General features: G+C 45.3%; 1 protein-coding gene across 3 annotated transcripts in view; it reads right to left on the bottom strand.

Annotated features, from left to right (window-relative positions):
* Positions 1-363: 363 nt before the first annotated feature.
* Positions 364-12,155, bottom strand: part of LOC146813473 (uncharacterized) — a 263,778-nt gene continuing 251,986 nt past the window's right edge. Inside the window, exon 8 of one of the 3 annotated variants that reach the window (XM_085620277.1) lies at positions 364-7,979. In XM_085620277.1, coding sequence (XP_085476403.1) covers positions 7,309-7,979 — 671 coding nt within the window. In that variant the 3' untranslated portion in view covers positions 364-7,308. The remainder of the gene's footprint in view (positions 7,980-12,155) is intronic. The other 2 variants (XM_085620278.1, XR_014966985.1) reach the window with 2 other exon arrangements.

The following is a 12,155-nucleotide window of genomic DNA, read 5'->3' as shown; positions in this document are numbered from 1 at the left end:
ATCTGAGCGGGAACAAGACAAAGAGTAGGTTGAGAGAATTGTTCTGGTGGCCAGGGATGTGGAAGAAGTAGTTAAAGAATGTACTCTATGTGGAAAGAGTGACAAAATTGTGAAAACTAACACACAACTGCTTCAACCTGTTAGTTATCCTGCTGGTCTCTGGTTGAAGGTTACCATAGATATAATGGGCCCTTTTGACATTATAGGACATCAAAACAGGTTTGTAGTAGTCATGGTAGACTATTATTCGAAGTAGTTTGAGATTGAATTCATGAGTGAAGTTAAAAGTAAAAATGTACTTTAATTCATGGAGGAATTATTCATTAGAGAAGGGTATCCAGAAGAAATGACATCGGACAATGGTACACAATTCTGTTCCCAGGATGCGGAAATTTATTTATCTCACAGGAATATTCATCATTGCAAAACAGCAGTATACAATCCCAGAGCCAATGGCCTTGTTGAAAGGGTCAATAGAATTGTGAAGGGAAGCATTCAATTGGCAGTGGCAAATGGAAGAAATGTTATCAATCATGTCAACAAAATGTTATGGGCATACAGAACTAGTTTACACTGTACCACAGGTGTATCTCTGTTTGAACTACTGAGAAAAGGAAACCGAAACTGACTGTTTCTTTTGGTTACAAGGCAAGAGGTATTGAGGTTGATGAGAAGGCATTGCAGAAGAAGGTTAGTGAAAGGCAAATCTTGTATAAAAAGTATTTTGATGAGAGGACCAGAGCTAAGGAGCTTGATGTGGTGTGTGGTCAAAAGGTCAGAATTAAATTGCCAGCATACATAAGAAAAGGAAGATCGGTATTTTCAGAACCCAAGGTGGTCAAGTGAGTAGGGAGGAGTTATGTAGAATTGCAGGATGGATCAAGATGGAATAAGAGCAGATTGGTAAAAGTAAGTGATATGAGTGAAGACAATGGTTGGGAAGGAAAGGCTGCTGGAGTGATCGTTAGCAAAAAACTCGAGAGTGGTATAAGAGAAAAAGAAAGTTCGTCTGACATGGTGGAGCAAGACGGTGGCAGAAAGAAACCAGAAATTAAATTTCCAAATAAGTACGAAGAATTTGTGTGTTCAGGTTAAGCATCTGTATATTTTATCTTAAGTTTGTAGGTATAGTATTATGTACAGTCGTTTGGTAGTTTTTATTTATATTTATGTGTGGGTAATATTTTATCCGTTTTAAAGGTTATTGTATGTGAGGACATGTTTTAAACATTACAAGACTAACTCATGTATTAATGTGAGTGGAGCCAGTATTTTGTAAAGGGATGTGGAATGCAGCACACTGGCGATGTTGTGTTTCAAGGAAGAACTGGAGTTGGAGCTGAGCAGGGAGGTCAACCTGCTCAGGGGAGTAGTGGAATAAAGCTTACATTTAATAACACACAAACAGGCTCCAAGTTACGTGTGTACACACTCCTACTCTGGCTCGTCCCCAGTCTTGCTTGTTCCCCACTCTTGCTCGTCTCGCACTCTGGCTCTGCTCCAGTCTTGCTTGTCCTCTAATCTTGCTCACCTCCCGCTCTTGCACAGCTCCTGCTCGCCTCTGGGTGTGAGGATGCCGCACTCCACCTGCCCAAGTGCAGATTCTTCACATCCACTCGTTTGGGCACCATCATGGACTCGTCAATAAAAGGCAGAAGGGAATCGCAGGTGTCACAGGGCCACCACACTTGCTCATCTCCTGTTACTCGTCTCCTACTCTTGCCTGTCTTCTACTCTTGTTCGTCTCTGCGAGTGAGGATGCCACACTCCACCGGCCCCAGTGAAGATACTTCACATCCACTCCTTTGGGCACCAACATGGACGCATCCATAAAAGGCGGAAGGGAATCGAAGGTGTCACGGGGCTGCCACTATTCTAGATCTCTAATGTTCTCACAGATACTTGATCCCTTCTTGATCTGGAATTACCCACTGGTCGGCTCGCGCTCATTCCTAATCGCTGTCTGAGCCCGGGAATATGGTGCCACAACGCTGCCTAAAGTCAAGAGGATTTCACCAGGGCCTGGCTAGCTCAACCTCGCTTGTTCTCTTTTTTGTCTAACCCTTGATTACTCCTGGTTTTCCATATTAGATCTGTGGTTTTTGGAGACTTCGGTACTATGAAAGACTCCTCATACCCTCTGGATTCCCTTTCTCCTGAGTTGCCTCTTCTCTGATTCCTAAACTGTCTCTGCCTCATGAACAGAGATTCAGTTTTTCTTTTGCTCAGATATTAAGAATATTTCCCTGTATCATATTTATTTGGTTTATCTGGGTCGGATACATGCTGCTAGGCAGTGATATTTTACCACACAGCAATATCAGTTCACAAAGAAGCAACTACCTGTGTATCCGGTGGAGAAGTGTGGCTCAATGGTTAGAGCGGCAGACCCTGATGCAGAGGTCTGGCCCGGGACCAGGGTTCAATTCCCGCCTTGGCGGCTCTTGGATTCAATTTCCCCGGACCTGATAATTCTCGTCTCGGTGCCTATTCTAATCATGGGTCCCACTGTGGAACTCTGGGCAATAGCTTGCTTAATCTCCACAATGGCCCCCACAGCGCTAGGATGCCTGGCTTCACCTTGGGGGTGCCCAGGAGTGGACATCTCACAGGAAAACCAGGAAGGGTTCCACAGCGCTACGAGACCCCTGAGTAGAAGTGCGCTATATAAGTACAAATACATTTACATTTATCCATTCTTAAAGTATTCTGACTCATTTGCCATCTGCTTTAGAGTTTAGACTTGCATTCTTGAATGGTGATTTCAATGTGTTTTTCATGCCCTGCTTACAAGTGAGTAGGAGAACTTTAAAGATCACATTCTGTGTGTGCTGCATACACGCCATAACTAAGCACTTAGTATAATCAGACATCTCTTGAACCATCTGCTGACAGCACACCACGTTTTTAACTCAAACAGATGAAATACCACCGAACTGTGGGTGCAAAAGAGGACTGCGGCTCAAACCACCCAGCAGAAGATACCTCCACCCTGAGTTGCCTCCACCACGCAAGTGAGACAGTTTCTGGGTGACACACATTGTGTGAATATCCATTATGAGTTGGGAAGATGCAAAGTAAAACAGCATTAAAACCAAACTATGTAGATACATTTACAACAGGGTGGAGAAAGGGATTCATTCTAATTAAAAGCGAATTGTAGAAGGATTCAATCACAGCACAATCTCAAACTCAAAAGTATGCTGAAAAATATGTGATATGGAGTTATGATTAGCCCGAGTGGAATACAAATGAAATTGTACTACTGTTACCATTCTTTAGATGTAAACAATGCTTTTCTTAATAATTTAAACCTTGTGCTACATTGGTTAGGAGAACTCGTTTTGCATCATAATGTTCTCAATAGCAGGTTTCTCAAAATTTGCGTTTGGAAAAGGATCACAAAGGTTTTGAAGGTACTCTGAATTCCACGCTCCCGAGGTGCTATTCAGTGAGAAACTCGCATTATAAATATTTGACAGAAGGGCTATTTCTTGTCAGGAACTGGCCAAGCGATGCTTTCAGTAACCCACACTGCTGCGAGAGAAGAAACCCAAGACTCAGCTCCAGATGCCGACTCATAGCTGAGTAGGAAGACCTCTCTTTACAAGAGGCATGTACATGTAGGCTTGGGGTCTGCTAAGTTCCAGAAAACTAATCTGCTCTGAGAGGCAGATAGGACCTGCTGAAGATGGCCTTAAATAAATGTCTTCTGTATATCAATGCGAAACAAAGCCATTCATTTTGTGAAATAACATTATGGGTGGCACTGTACCACCTGCATTTACACAGCTGTTCCTTTGAATTAAACATGTGTTTTCTAATGCATTTCTATCTAATATCAATGTGTTGAAATAATTTGATAGAGATATAATTATGCAGAATGCAGAAGTTGTCACCAATAATGTATATCCAGCTCACATAAGCACTTTTCAATTCAGCAGATTTCACCTGATAGAACCATATAATGTAGTCCTAACTTGCTGCATATTTCCAGTGGCCTGTCTACAAGTTTTCATCAGTTTGTTGTTGGGATCCGTTCTTCTGGCAGCATACAGAGAACATCATCGCCATGGTAGCCTTCATAGAGTATTCAATGAGGTCAACCCGGTCTGTTTCTTATGAATCCAGTGACGGTGGTAATTGTAGCATTATATCTACTTCAGGACCACCTGCTGGAGATAATATTGGAGACCTGAATCCCCAACTCTCCGCAACTGCTGCACGTCTCGATGTCACTAAGGTATTTGATTGGTTAGAATGGCCATACCTTTTTCCATTGGTGGCACGCCTGGGTATAGGTCCCCGTTTCCTTTGTCAAATACAAATCCATTATTCACTACTTACAGCTCACATTCAAATAAATGGCATGATATCCGAAGCCTTGCTGGTAACTAACGTGTGCCTGCTCTTCCCGCTCCTCTTCGCTGTAGCTATGTAGCCACTAGTGGCTAGACTTTGGGAGCATCACGCTCACCGCGGCCTCAATTTTACTGCACAGGGTTTGGTGGTTTCTCTCTATGCAGATGATATAACATTGTATCTTTATAGAGCCTAGACCCGATCATACGCGAGGTTATATGCTTTGGGAGGTTCTCTGGCATCCCTGTTAACTGATCCAAATCCATACTTTTTTCTTTTACTGCCTGCACCCACTCCCTTTCCTCAGAATACCCACTCCAGTGGGTGACGGACCTGGTATGCTATTTGGGGGTTTGGCTCAGTCGTGACCCAGACGAGCTCTGGAGGTCTAAGTTTGGCTGTGCAATGGGTGACGGACCTGGTCTGCTATTTGGGGGTTTGACTCAGTCGTGACCCAGACGAGCTCTGGAGGTCTAAGTTTGGCTGTGCAATGGGTGACGGACCTGGTCTGCTATTTGGGGGTTTGGCTCAGTCGTGACCCAGACGAGCTCTGGAGGTCTAAGTTTGGCTGTCAATGGAGTGGCTGGGAGTAGGGCTCTTGTGTGGGCTCGCCTGCCGCTATGAGCTCTGGAGGTCTAAGTTTGGCTGTCAATGGAGTGGCTGAGAGTAGGGTTCTGGTGTGGGCTCGCCTGTCGCTTTTTATGGCCGGACAAATGGCAAACGCCAAAATGGTGATTCTCCTTAAGTTTTTGTATCTCTTTCGGAATGTGCCCCTACCCATAACAATTCACTACTTATGGTGCTTGAGATACAACCTGGTGACCCTGACCTGGGCCAGGAAACAACCCAGGATCTCCTGGGAAACCCTTACATTGCCGCTCGCTCAAGGGGGCCGGGGTTCACCTGACATGACTTTATACGCACTACATGCCCAAGCGCAATACATACATTTCTGGTGCTATCCAACCCTATATCAACCCCACACGGCCACTGAGGCCCCATGCCCACAGCCCTCTACCTTCCCTATAAGCCCCAACAAACAAGAGATTGACACAATGGAGTGTGTGTCCTGGACTTGGGCCAGCTTGAGAAGGCGCGCTAGGATTCCCCATCTATACACTCCTTCTATACCCACAGGCGGTAACCTCCTTGTGCTACTCCTACACGATGGGGGCACCAGGGCAAGGGTGCACGAGCACGATCTTGTATTCTTCCCTGATCTTTATCCGAAGAACCATTTCATACCCCCATTTGAGGGCAAATGTGGGTCGCATCCCACTGCACTCAAACTCCTTCTCTACCACCAACTTAGGGCCACTTGCCGCCCGCTGCATGATACGTTCCCAAATTCCCCCCATTCGCTCTCTGCCCTGGAGCACATACTCACAAACCCCTCACTGCGCAGGCTGATTACACACCTTTAATCCATCATGTAAGATACCGCACCTGTGCAAGTACCGACTGCATGCTTGACTTGGGAAGTTGATACTGACCCTCTTAACACTGGTGTTCAATGCTCCTATTGCTGCAACCAGAGGGCTTTCCGCTCTCCAAATTATAGACTGTGGCTCATCCACTTCAAATTCTTACACAGATTGTACTGCACCCCCGCATAACTACACCACATGGGCCTGATCCTCAACGATTGCGGTCTCTGGTGCGCAGCACCACTGGTTTCCTTCCTACAACTCGCCTGGGAGCGCCTGCAGGTGGCGACATTGTGGTCTGTGGTCTTTACCACTATTCATACAATAACAGGTATCTGCCTGCCACAATACCCTCTTGTGGACCTCTTGGGCTTTGTGTGGGACGCACCCGCCGGAAACCGCCGTCTTACTGTCATGCTCCTTTTACTGGCTAAACCCCGGGTTGCCATGCATTGGGGAAGGAAACCTGCCACACTAGAGATACTTGGCTGCAGGATGTAACATACTGCCAAGCACAGCTCTTCAACTTTTGGGAACTAATGCCACTACGCGCTCTCCCTACAGACATTTGGGAATCTTTCCTAACTTTTTTTGTGACAAAATGTCCTTTCCCCTGCATCCGTAGAGGACGCTGTACCTCGGCACAGCTCCACACCCTCTGGTTCCTGAATCATACATATACTCCATACCATGCCTAGACTGGAGCCCCTGCCCCCCTGGCGCCTACTACGCTGCATTGCGGTTTACACGGTCCCTAACACGGTAGTCTGATATCTCCTACACAAGCCCCTCTTTATGCAGGAAAACGTTGTTTGAGCTGATACACGCACACAAGGCACTCCACAAAACCGGCCCAGCCTATCTCAACAGCCGACTCTCCTTCTACATACCCAACAGAAAACTCCGCTCTGCTGACCACGCCCTGGCCACGGTCCCACGCATCCAGAGAACTACTTCCGGAGGCAGATCCTTCTCCCACCGCGCCGCCAAGACCTGGAACACCCTCCCCCTCCACCTACGCCAAACCGAAGACCTGCTGACCTTCAGGAGACAACTCAAGACCTGGCTCTTCGACCACAAACAGCCTCCCCCCCCCCACACCTTGAAACCCGCCCGGGTATGTAGTGCGCTTTACAAGTTACTTGATTGATTGATTGATACAATGTATATTGAATATGGAGGTGTAGTGAAAAAATGCAATTGATGGTCACTGACTTGTTTTGACCAAGCTCCCCCCTCCCTCTGTCTATATCCTCTCTTCCTGTCTATATTTCCAGCTTTCCCCCTTTGGGGGCAAGGTTGTACTGTTGTTATTCCTAAATGACAATAAAAAAATAAAAATATTGGAGACCTAGCAGTTTTCTGATGTGTGTTTTTGGTTCTCCCATTTGTTTCTGTGACCTAATCTGTTAAACCCTCTCTTGCTGTCCTCCTAAATCACAAATATATCAGTAGTAAGTGTTGTGGCTGTAAATTCAAAGCAATCCAGCAATTTTCTACACTCAACATTGTTTCACATTCACAGTGTTTTACTTGAGCTTGGATCCCCTTCAATATGTGTTTGTTGATGTAGCTTAAAACTTTCTTTCCAAGTATAGTGTTTCCCACATACACTACATATATACGGTCTTTCTCCAGAATGCATTTTCATATGTCTTTTCAGATTATCCTGCCGACTAAACCTTTTACCACAGCAAGTACATGAGCACGGTTTTTCACCTGAATGTGATCTAAAATGCACAAGAAGATTAGCTTTGTAAAAGAATGTTTTCTCACAAGCACTACATGCATATCGGCCAACTTTGGAACGTTCTCCCTTTAGTTGGGAAAGCTCTCCCTTGTGACTAAAACTTTCATCCGGTTCAGAACATCTGTATGTCCTTTGAGTTTTCTGCATATTTGGAAGACCCTTCAAAAAGTGAGGATTTTTCAGATTGCTCTTGCATTCATTATTTTTCTGGGATAGTCCATCTTTCTGCTTGGAATTATTAAAGCCACTTTTGGAAGTTTCCTCTTCCATTTGCTCCCAGTAATCTTCTGACTGCAACATACTTCTAGAGTTTATTTGTTCGGGAGAGTTCTGCAGCACCTCAACATTGGTATTCCTAGAAAAATATCTTCTGGGTACTCTCAATTTTGGCCGGTTTATGAACTCTGCAACTTGCCTCTGTCTTCTTATGCTTCTGTTACCTAAGGAATTTCAAAACGATAATTCATTAGCTGGGATATATATAAATTATGTACAGTAAAAGAGGAGGACATTGTTCAAGTAGATTCCTTTGTAGGGAGCATAGTAGCCGTTTTAAAGTTGAGTGGCAAAACGATTTTCCACATACAGCTATTTTGGCTCAGAAACAAGAGAACATAGACATATACACTCAAGTTTAGCAGAAGATCCTGTGTCTGAGCCCCTTCCAGAAATATATTTGACTGATATCATGACTGACTCTGCTCAAGTCTGATCGGCTTTCTGAGAAACTAGTTTCATATGGGACTGACTCGTTCCTAGCCCCAGAGGTCTCTGAGAGGCACATGTCTGAAGTAAGATGAACTGTGCCCCATTCAAACTAGCCCTGTAGATGCAGATTACTGATGGTACAATGATATAGCGAACCATTGGTTCTGTTGGGTAATGCATTACTGTGTTGTGTGTATTTAATACAAAAGCGACGATGTATCTCAAATTATTCTCAATCAATGCAAACCAATTTATTTTTAAAAAGGGGAAAAGACATATAAAAAAAACACACCAAGAGAAAGGGATTTGCAAAAAGCAGAGTATTTTACTCTTTTGTTATTCACAAAACAATTGAATATGGCTGTCACAAATGCAATTAAATTGTGGCGAAACAGGAGTGACTGTTGTGAAAATAAGTGAAATACGGTGACAAGTGAGGTCTGAAAGAGATTGACTCAAAAGCCACAGGCTTTCTGAAAGTGGTTTAACCAGGTGTCGAATCGCTCTCCCAACCTTCCCACCTCATGCCCCAATGAATGTCAAGCACAGCTAGCCAGTATAAAGACACCATTTTGAAAAGGGGTACCACCAGTTCAAACATAGGGATCAAAATAATGTGGAGACAAGTATATTTAGGCTCAAGAGGTTCTCAACATACGCCTCTTTCTCTCCCAAATGCTCCCCACCTCATGACAACCACTGGCATTTTCCAGTTATGGTAAGACACAGGCATACAATAACTTGTGCCGCATGTTCTACTCATGACCTCATGCATATCACTGATGACATCTCAAATTTACTGTGTGATTGTGTGATGCACAGAAGGTGAAAAGTGTCTGACTTTATGACCTGGGGCTAAGCCCACTGCATCATACCAATAGATAAAGGATTTTCAGAACAGGAAAGGAATATGTGATAACTTGGTAGAAAACTCAGAGACAAGTCCATGCACCTCCAAAACGTTGGCGCCAACACATGTCAAATTCTTTTCTCCATGTTTCTCTCTTTTGGATCTATGTGGGCAGGCTGGGTAGGGGAGGTCAAAGGGTCAGAGTGGAAGCATACATAGGTGCATTTTTTAATGAGCAAAACAGAAAAATACAACTATACATGAAAAGAATGAAGCAAACAATATTTAACATACCTAAAGAAAAACTGATTTCACTAGCTTTCAGCTTGGAGGAGGGAGGGGTTGTTGCCAGTAGGAAAGTGCCCCGTTTAGACATGGTCACCTACACTTTATGCCTGGTATTTGATACCATTTTGACAAAAGTGTACTGGGTTCCTGCTATCCAGGTTCCCAGTGCCAGATCTCTTTCAGGAAAACTGTACAATTCTGTCTCCAATTGGCAATATCTTTAGCACCCCTGTAAGTCCCTAGTAAGTGGTACCCCTGGTACCTATGGCAAGGAGGCTAAAGGGGGTTCCTATGGGCTGCAGCATGTATTGTGCCACCCTAAGGGACCCCTCATCACACTCATGCAGACTGCCATTGCAGGCTGCATGACATGGTGCAGAGAGAAGTGAAGACACTGAATGGCACACCTCCTGTTTGCCATACATGCAGACACTGCATGTTATATAAGTAAGTCACCCCTACAGCAGGCATTACAGCCCCAGGGTAGGGTGCATTATGATATATGTGAGGGCATATCTGCATGCCACTGTGATGTCCATGTCGATTCTTGGACATTGCAAGTGAACAGGGAAGCCATCTTGATTAAATGTACTGGGCACTGGTGATTACGAGTTCCCCAGCTACATGACGGCTTCACTGAAGCTAAAGATGTTTGGTATCAAACATCTCATATTAATACGCCTGCACTGATTCCAGTGATGGAGGTATTAATACATGCACCCAGAGGGCAACTTAGAGGCGCTCTCTGAAAACCTACCTACCTCTAGTGTACTTGCTGACTGGTGTAGACCAGCCTGCTACCACAGACAGGTTTCTGACCCTCTGCAAGTGAGAGCTCCTGCTCACTGACGGCAGAAATAAGCCTGTTCCAGCCAGAGGTGTTGTCACCTCCTCCACGCAGGATGGCTAAATAATCAGCATATCAAGGCAGGAGGCTTCAGAGACCTATGCTGTCTTCGATATGCGACCCTGGCCTCCCTCAGGCTTGGGAGATACCACCCCCTGCCCTCAGGTCCATTTGTCTCCAGGTAAGGTGGGAAAATTAGGTAGTCAGGAGGCGTGTTCACCATCAGGCCAGTTCCATCCCTAAGGGGAGCTACCTGATACGAAAAATAGGATTCCACCATCTTGGTTTTTGGCGAAATTACGCTCACTGGTTCAGGGTTATGGCCACTTTCCACTGGATGTGGTCATGTAGGGGGTGTAGTCACCCTAAAGGTAGGTAGCCCATTGGCTAATATCTGTCACTGCCCTTAACACCCCTAAATTGAGTATTTAGGTGGCACCCTCTGATGCAGCCAGAAGAGGAGGACAAAGAAGAGCTGCGAGAACTGAAGACTTGCTGTGGACATTTGGTGCCAAGCCCTGCCTTCCTGCACCAGTCTCGACAATCGTGACCAAGTGGTTTCTTCTGCAGTTGAGCATCTGCCAAGACGCCCGGTAGACTGCCAGCCCTTAACAAATTGGCAGGAATCTCCCTTGGAGTACAGGAGCTACTGCCCTGCAGTCCGTAGGCACCGAAGAAGTCAAGCCCGGTTCATTGGGTTGCTGCTCCACGGCCAGCCCGATGCAACAGGTGCACAGGAAGAGGTACCTGTGCTCCCACCGAGTGAGCCACAAAGCACCAATGCCCAGGGTACCAGACCCCTTGCAGCAACCAAGGCCTGTGTAAGTCCAGTCGGGACTCTAACAGCACCGAGACCGAGTAGCCATTGAGGGACGTCAGCACTGCGAAGACGCACTTCCAGAGTGGTCCAACTGTCCTGATTTGTGTACCCTCAACCGGGTCCCAGCCTGGGTACCCAAAAATCAACTGTGCTTTCTTGCCACAAGGTCCCTTGTGATCCGAGCGCCCAACTTATTTTTCTAAATTGGTCTCTGATTTACTCGAGTGTCTCATTTATTGCATCTTTGAGTAAAACAAATGCTTAGCCCTACCCTCTGATTAGCCTAAACTGCTCACCCACAATACCAGAAAATAGAGAATTGAGTATGATCATTGTTGCCTCTGTAAACAAATAAGGGTTGCCTGCACTCGCTGCCCAGTGAGCCTCGTTTTGGTGCACTACATAGAGAGCCAGCTCCCTGCATTGGAGGTTCAGCGGTGGGACACAAGACTTTGCATTTGCTGAGAACACTTGGTCAATAGGTGATTCCACGAAGTAAATCCACAAGGAGGTGTTAGCAAATTATGAAACATTCATAAATAATGGTTTGTATTCAAACCGGCAGGGCCTTTAGTTAAGTACCCCAGTCCAATTGCATTAGAAGTTAAAAAGTATCCTAGACAGCCCTTTTAAAAATAAACATAGTTGGATACATTCTCTTCTTGAATTTCTACAAAGGTCTAAACTGATCTAATATCATGTCTGAGACAGAGGGCACTAGCTGGGCGCTCAACCTGAGTCCCTACAAGAAACTTAAGTTAACTCCATTAACGAGCTCAGTAAAGCATGGGCCTTGCCATTGTGTCTAAACCAACTAAGGCGCATCTACAAACCTTGCTTGCTGAGCAAGATAGAGCCATGGCAAGGGAAGGTAACCCTGAGTCAGGGGATGGTGATGTCAGTGAGGATGATGGGTCCTCAGATTCCCCCACTGGAAGTACTTGTGGTAGTACCCCAGATGAAACAGAAGAGGAAGACCCTGATCTTCAAAAACTAGCTAAAGGAATAGCCCTTGAGGCTAAACTCATGGCCATGGAAAAGGAAAGGGCTGAGATGGGCCTAGGACCCATCTCTGGTGGCAGCAACATTTTAAATAGGGAGAA

This window comes from Triturus cristatus, chromosome 7 (genome assembly GCF_964204655.1).
Source record: "Triturus cristatus chromosome 7, aTriCri1.1, whole genome shotgun sequence".
Taxonomy (NCBI): Eukaryota; Metazoa; Chordata; class Amphibia; order Caudata; family Salamandridae; genus Triturus; species Triturus cristatus.
The sequence above is the reverse complement of the archived record's forward strand: the minus strand, read 5'-3'. Positions and strand labels throughout refer to the sequence as shown.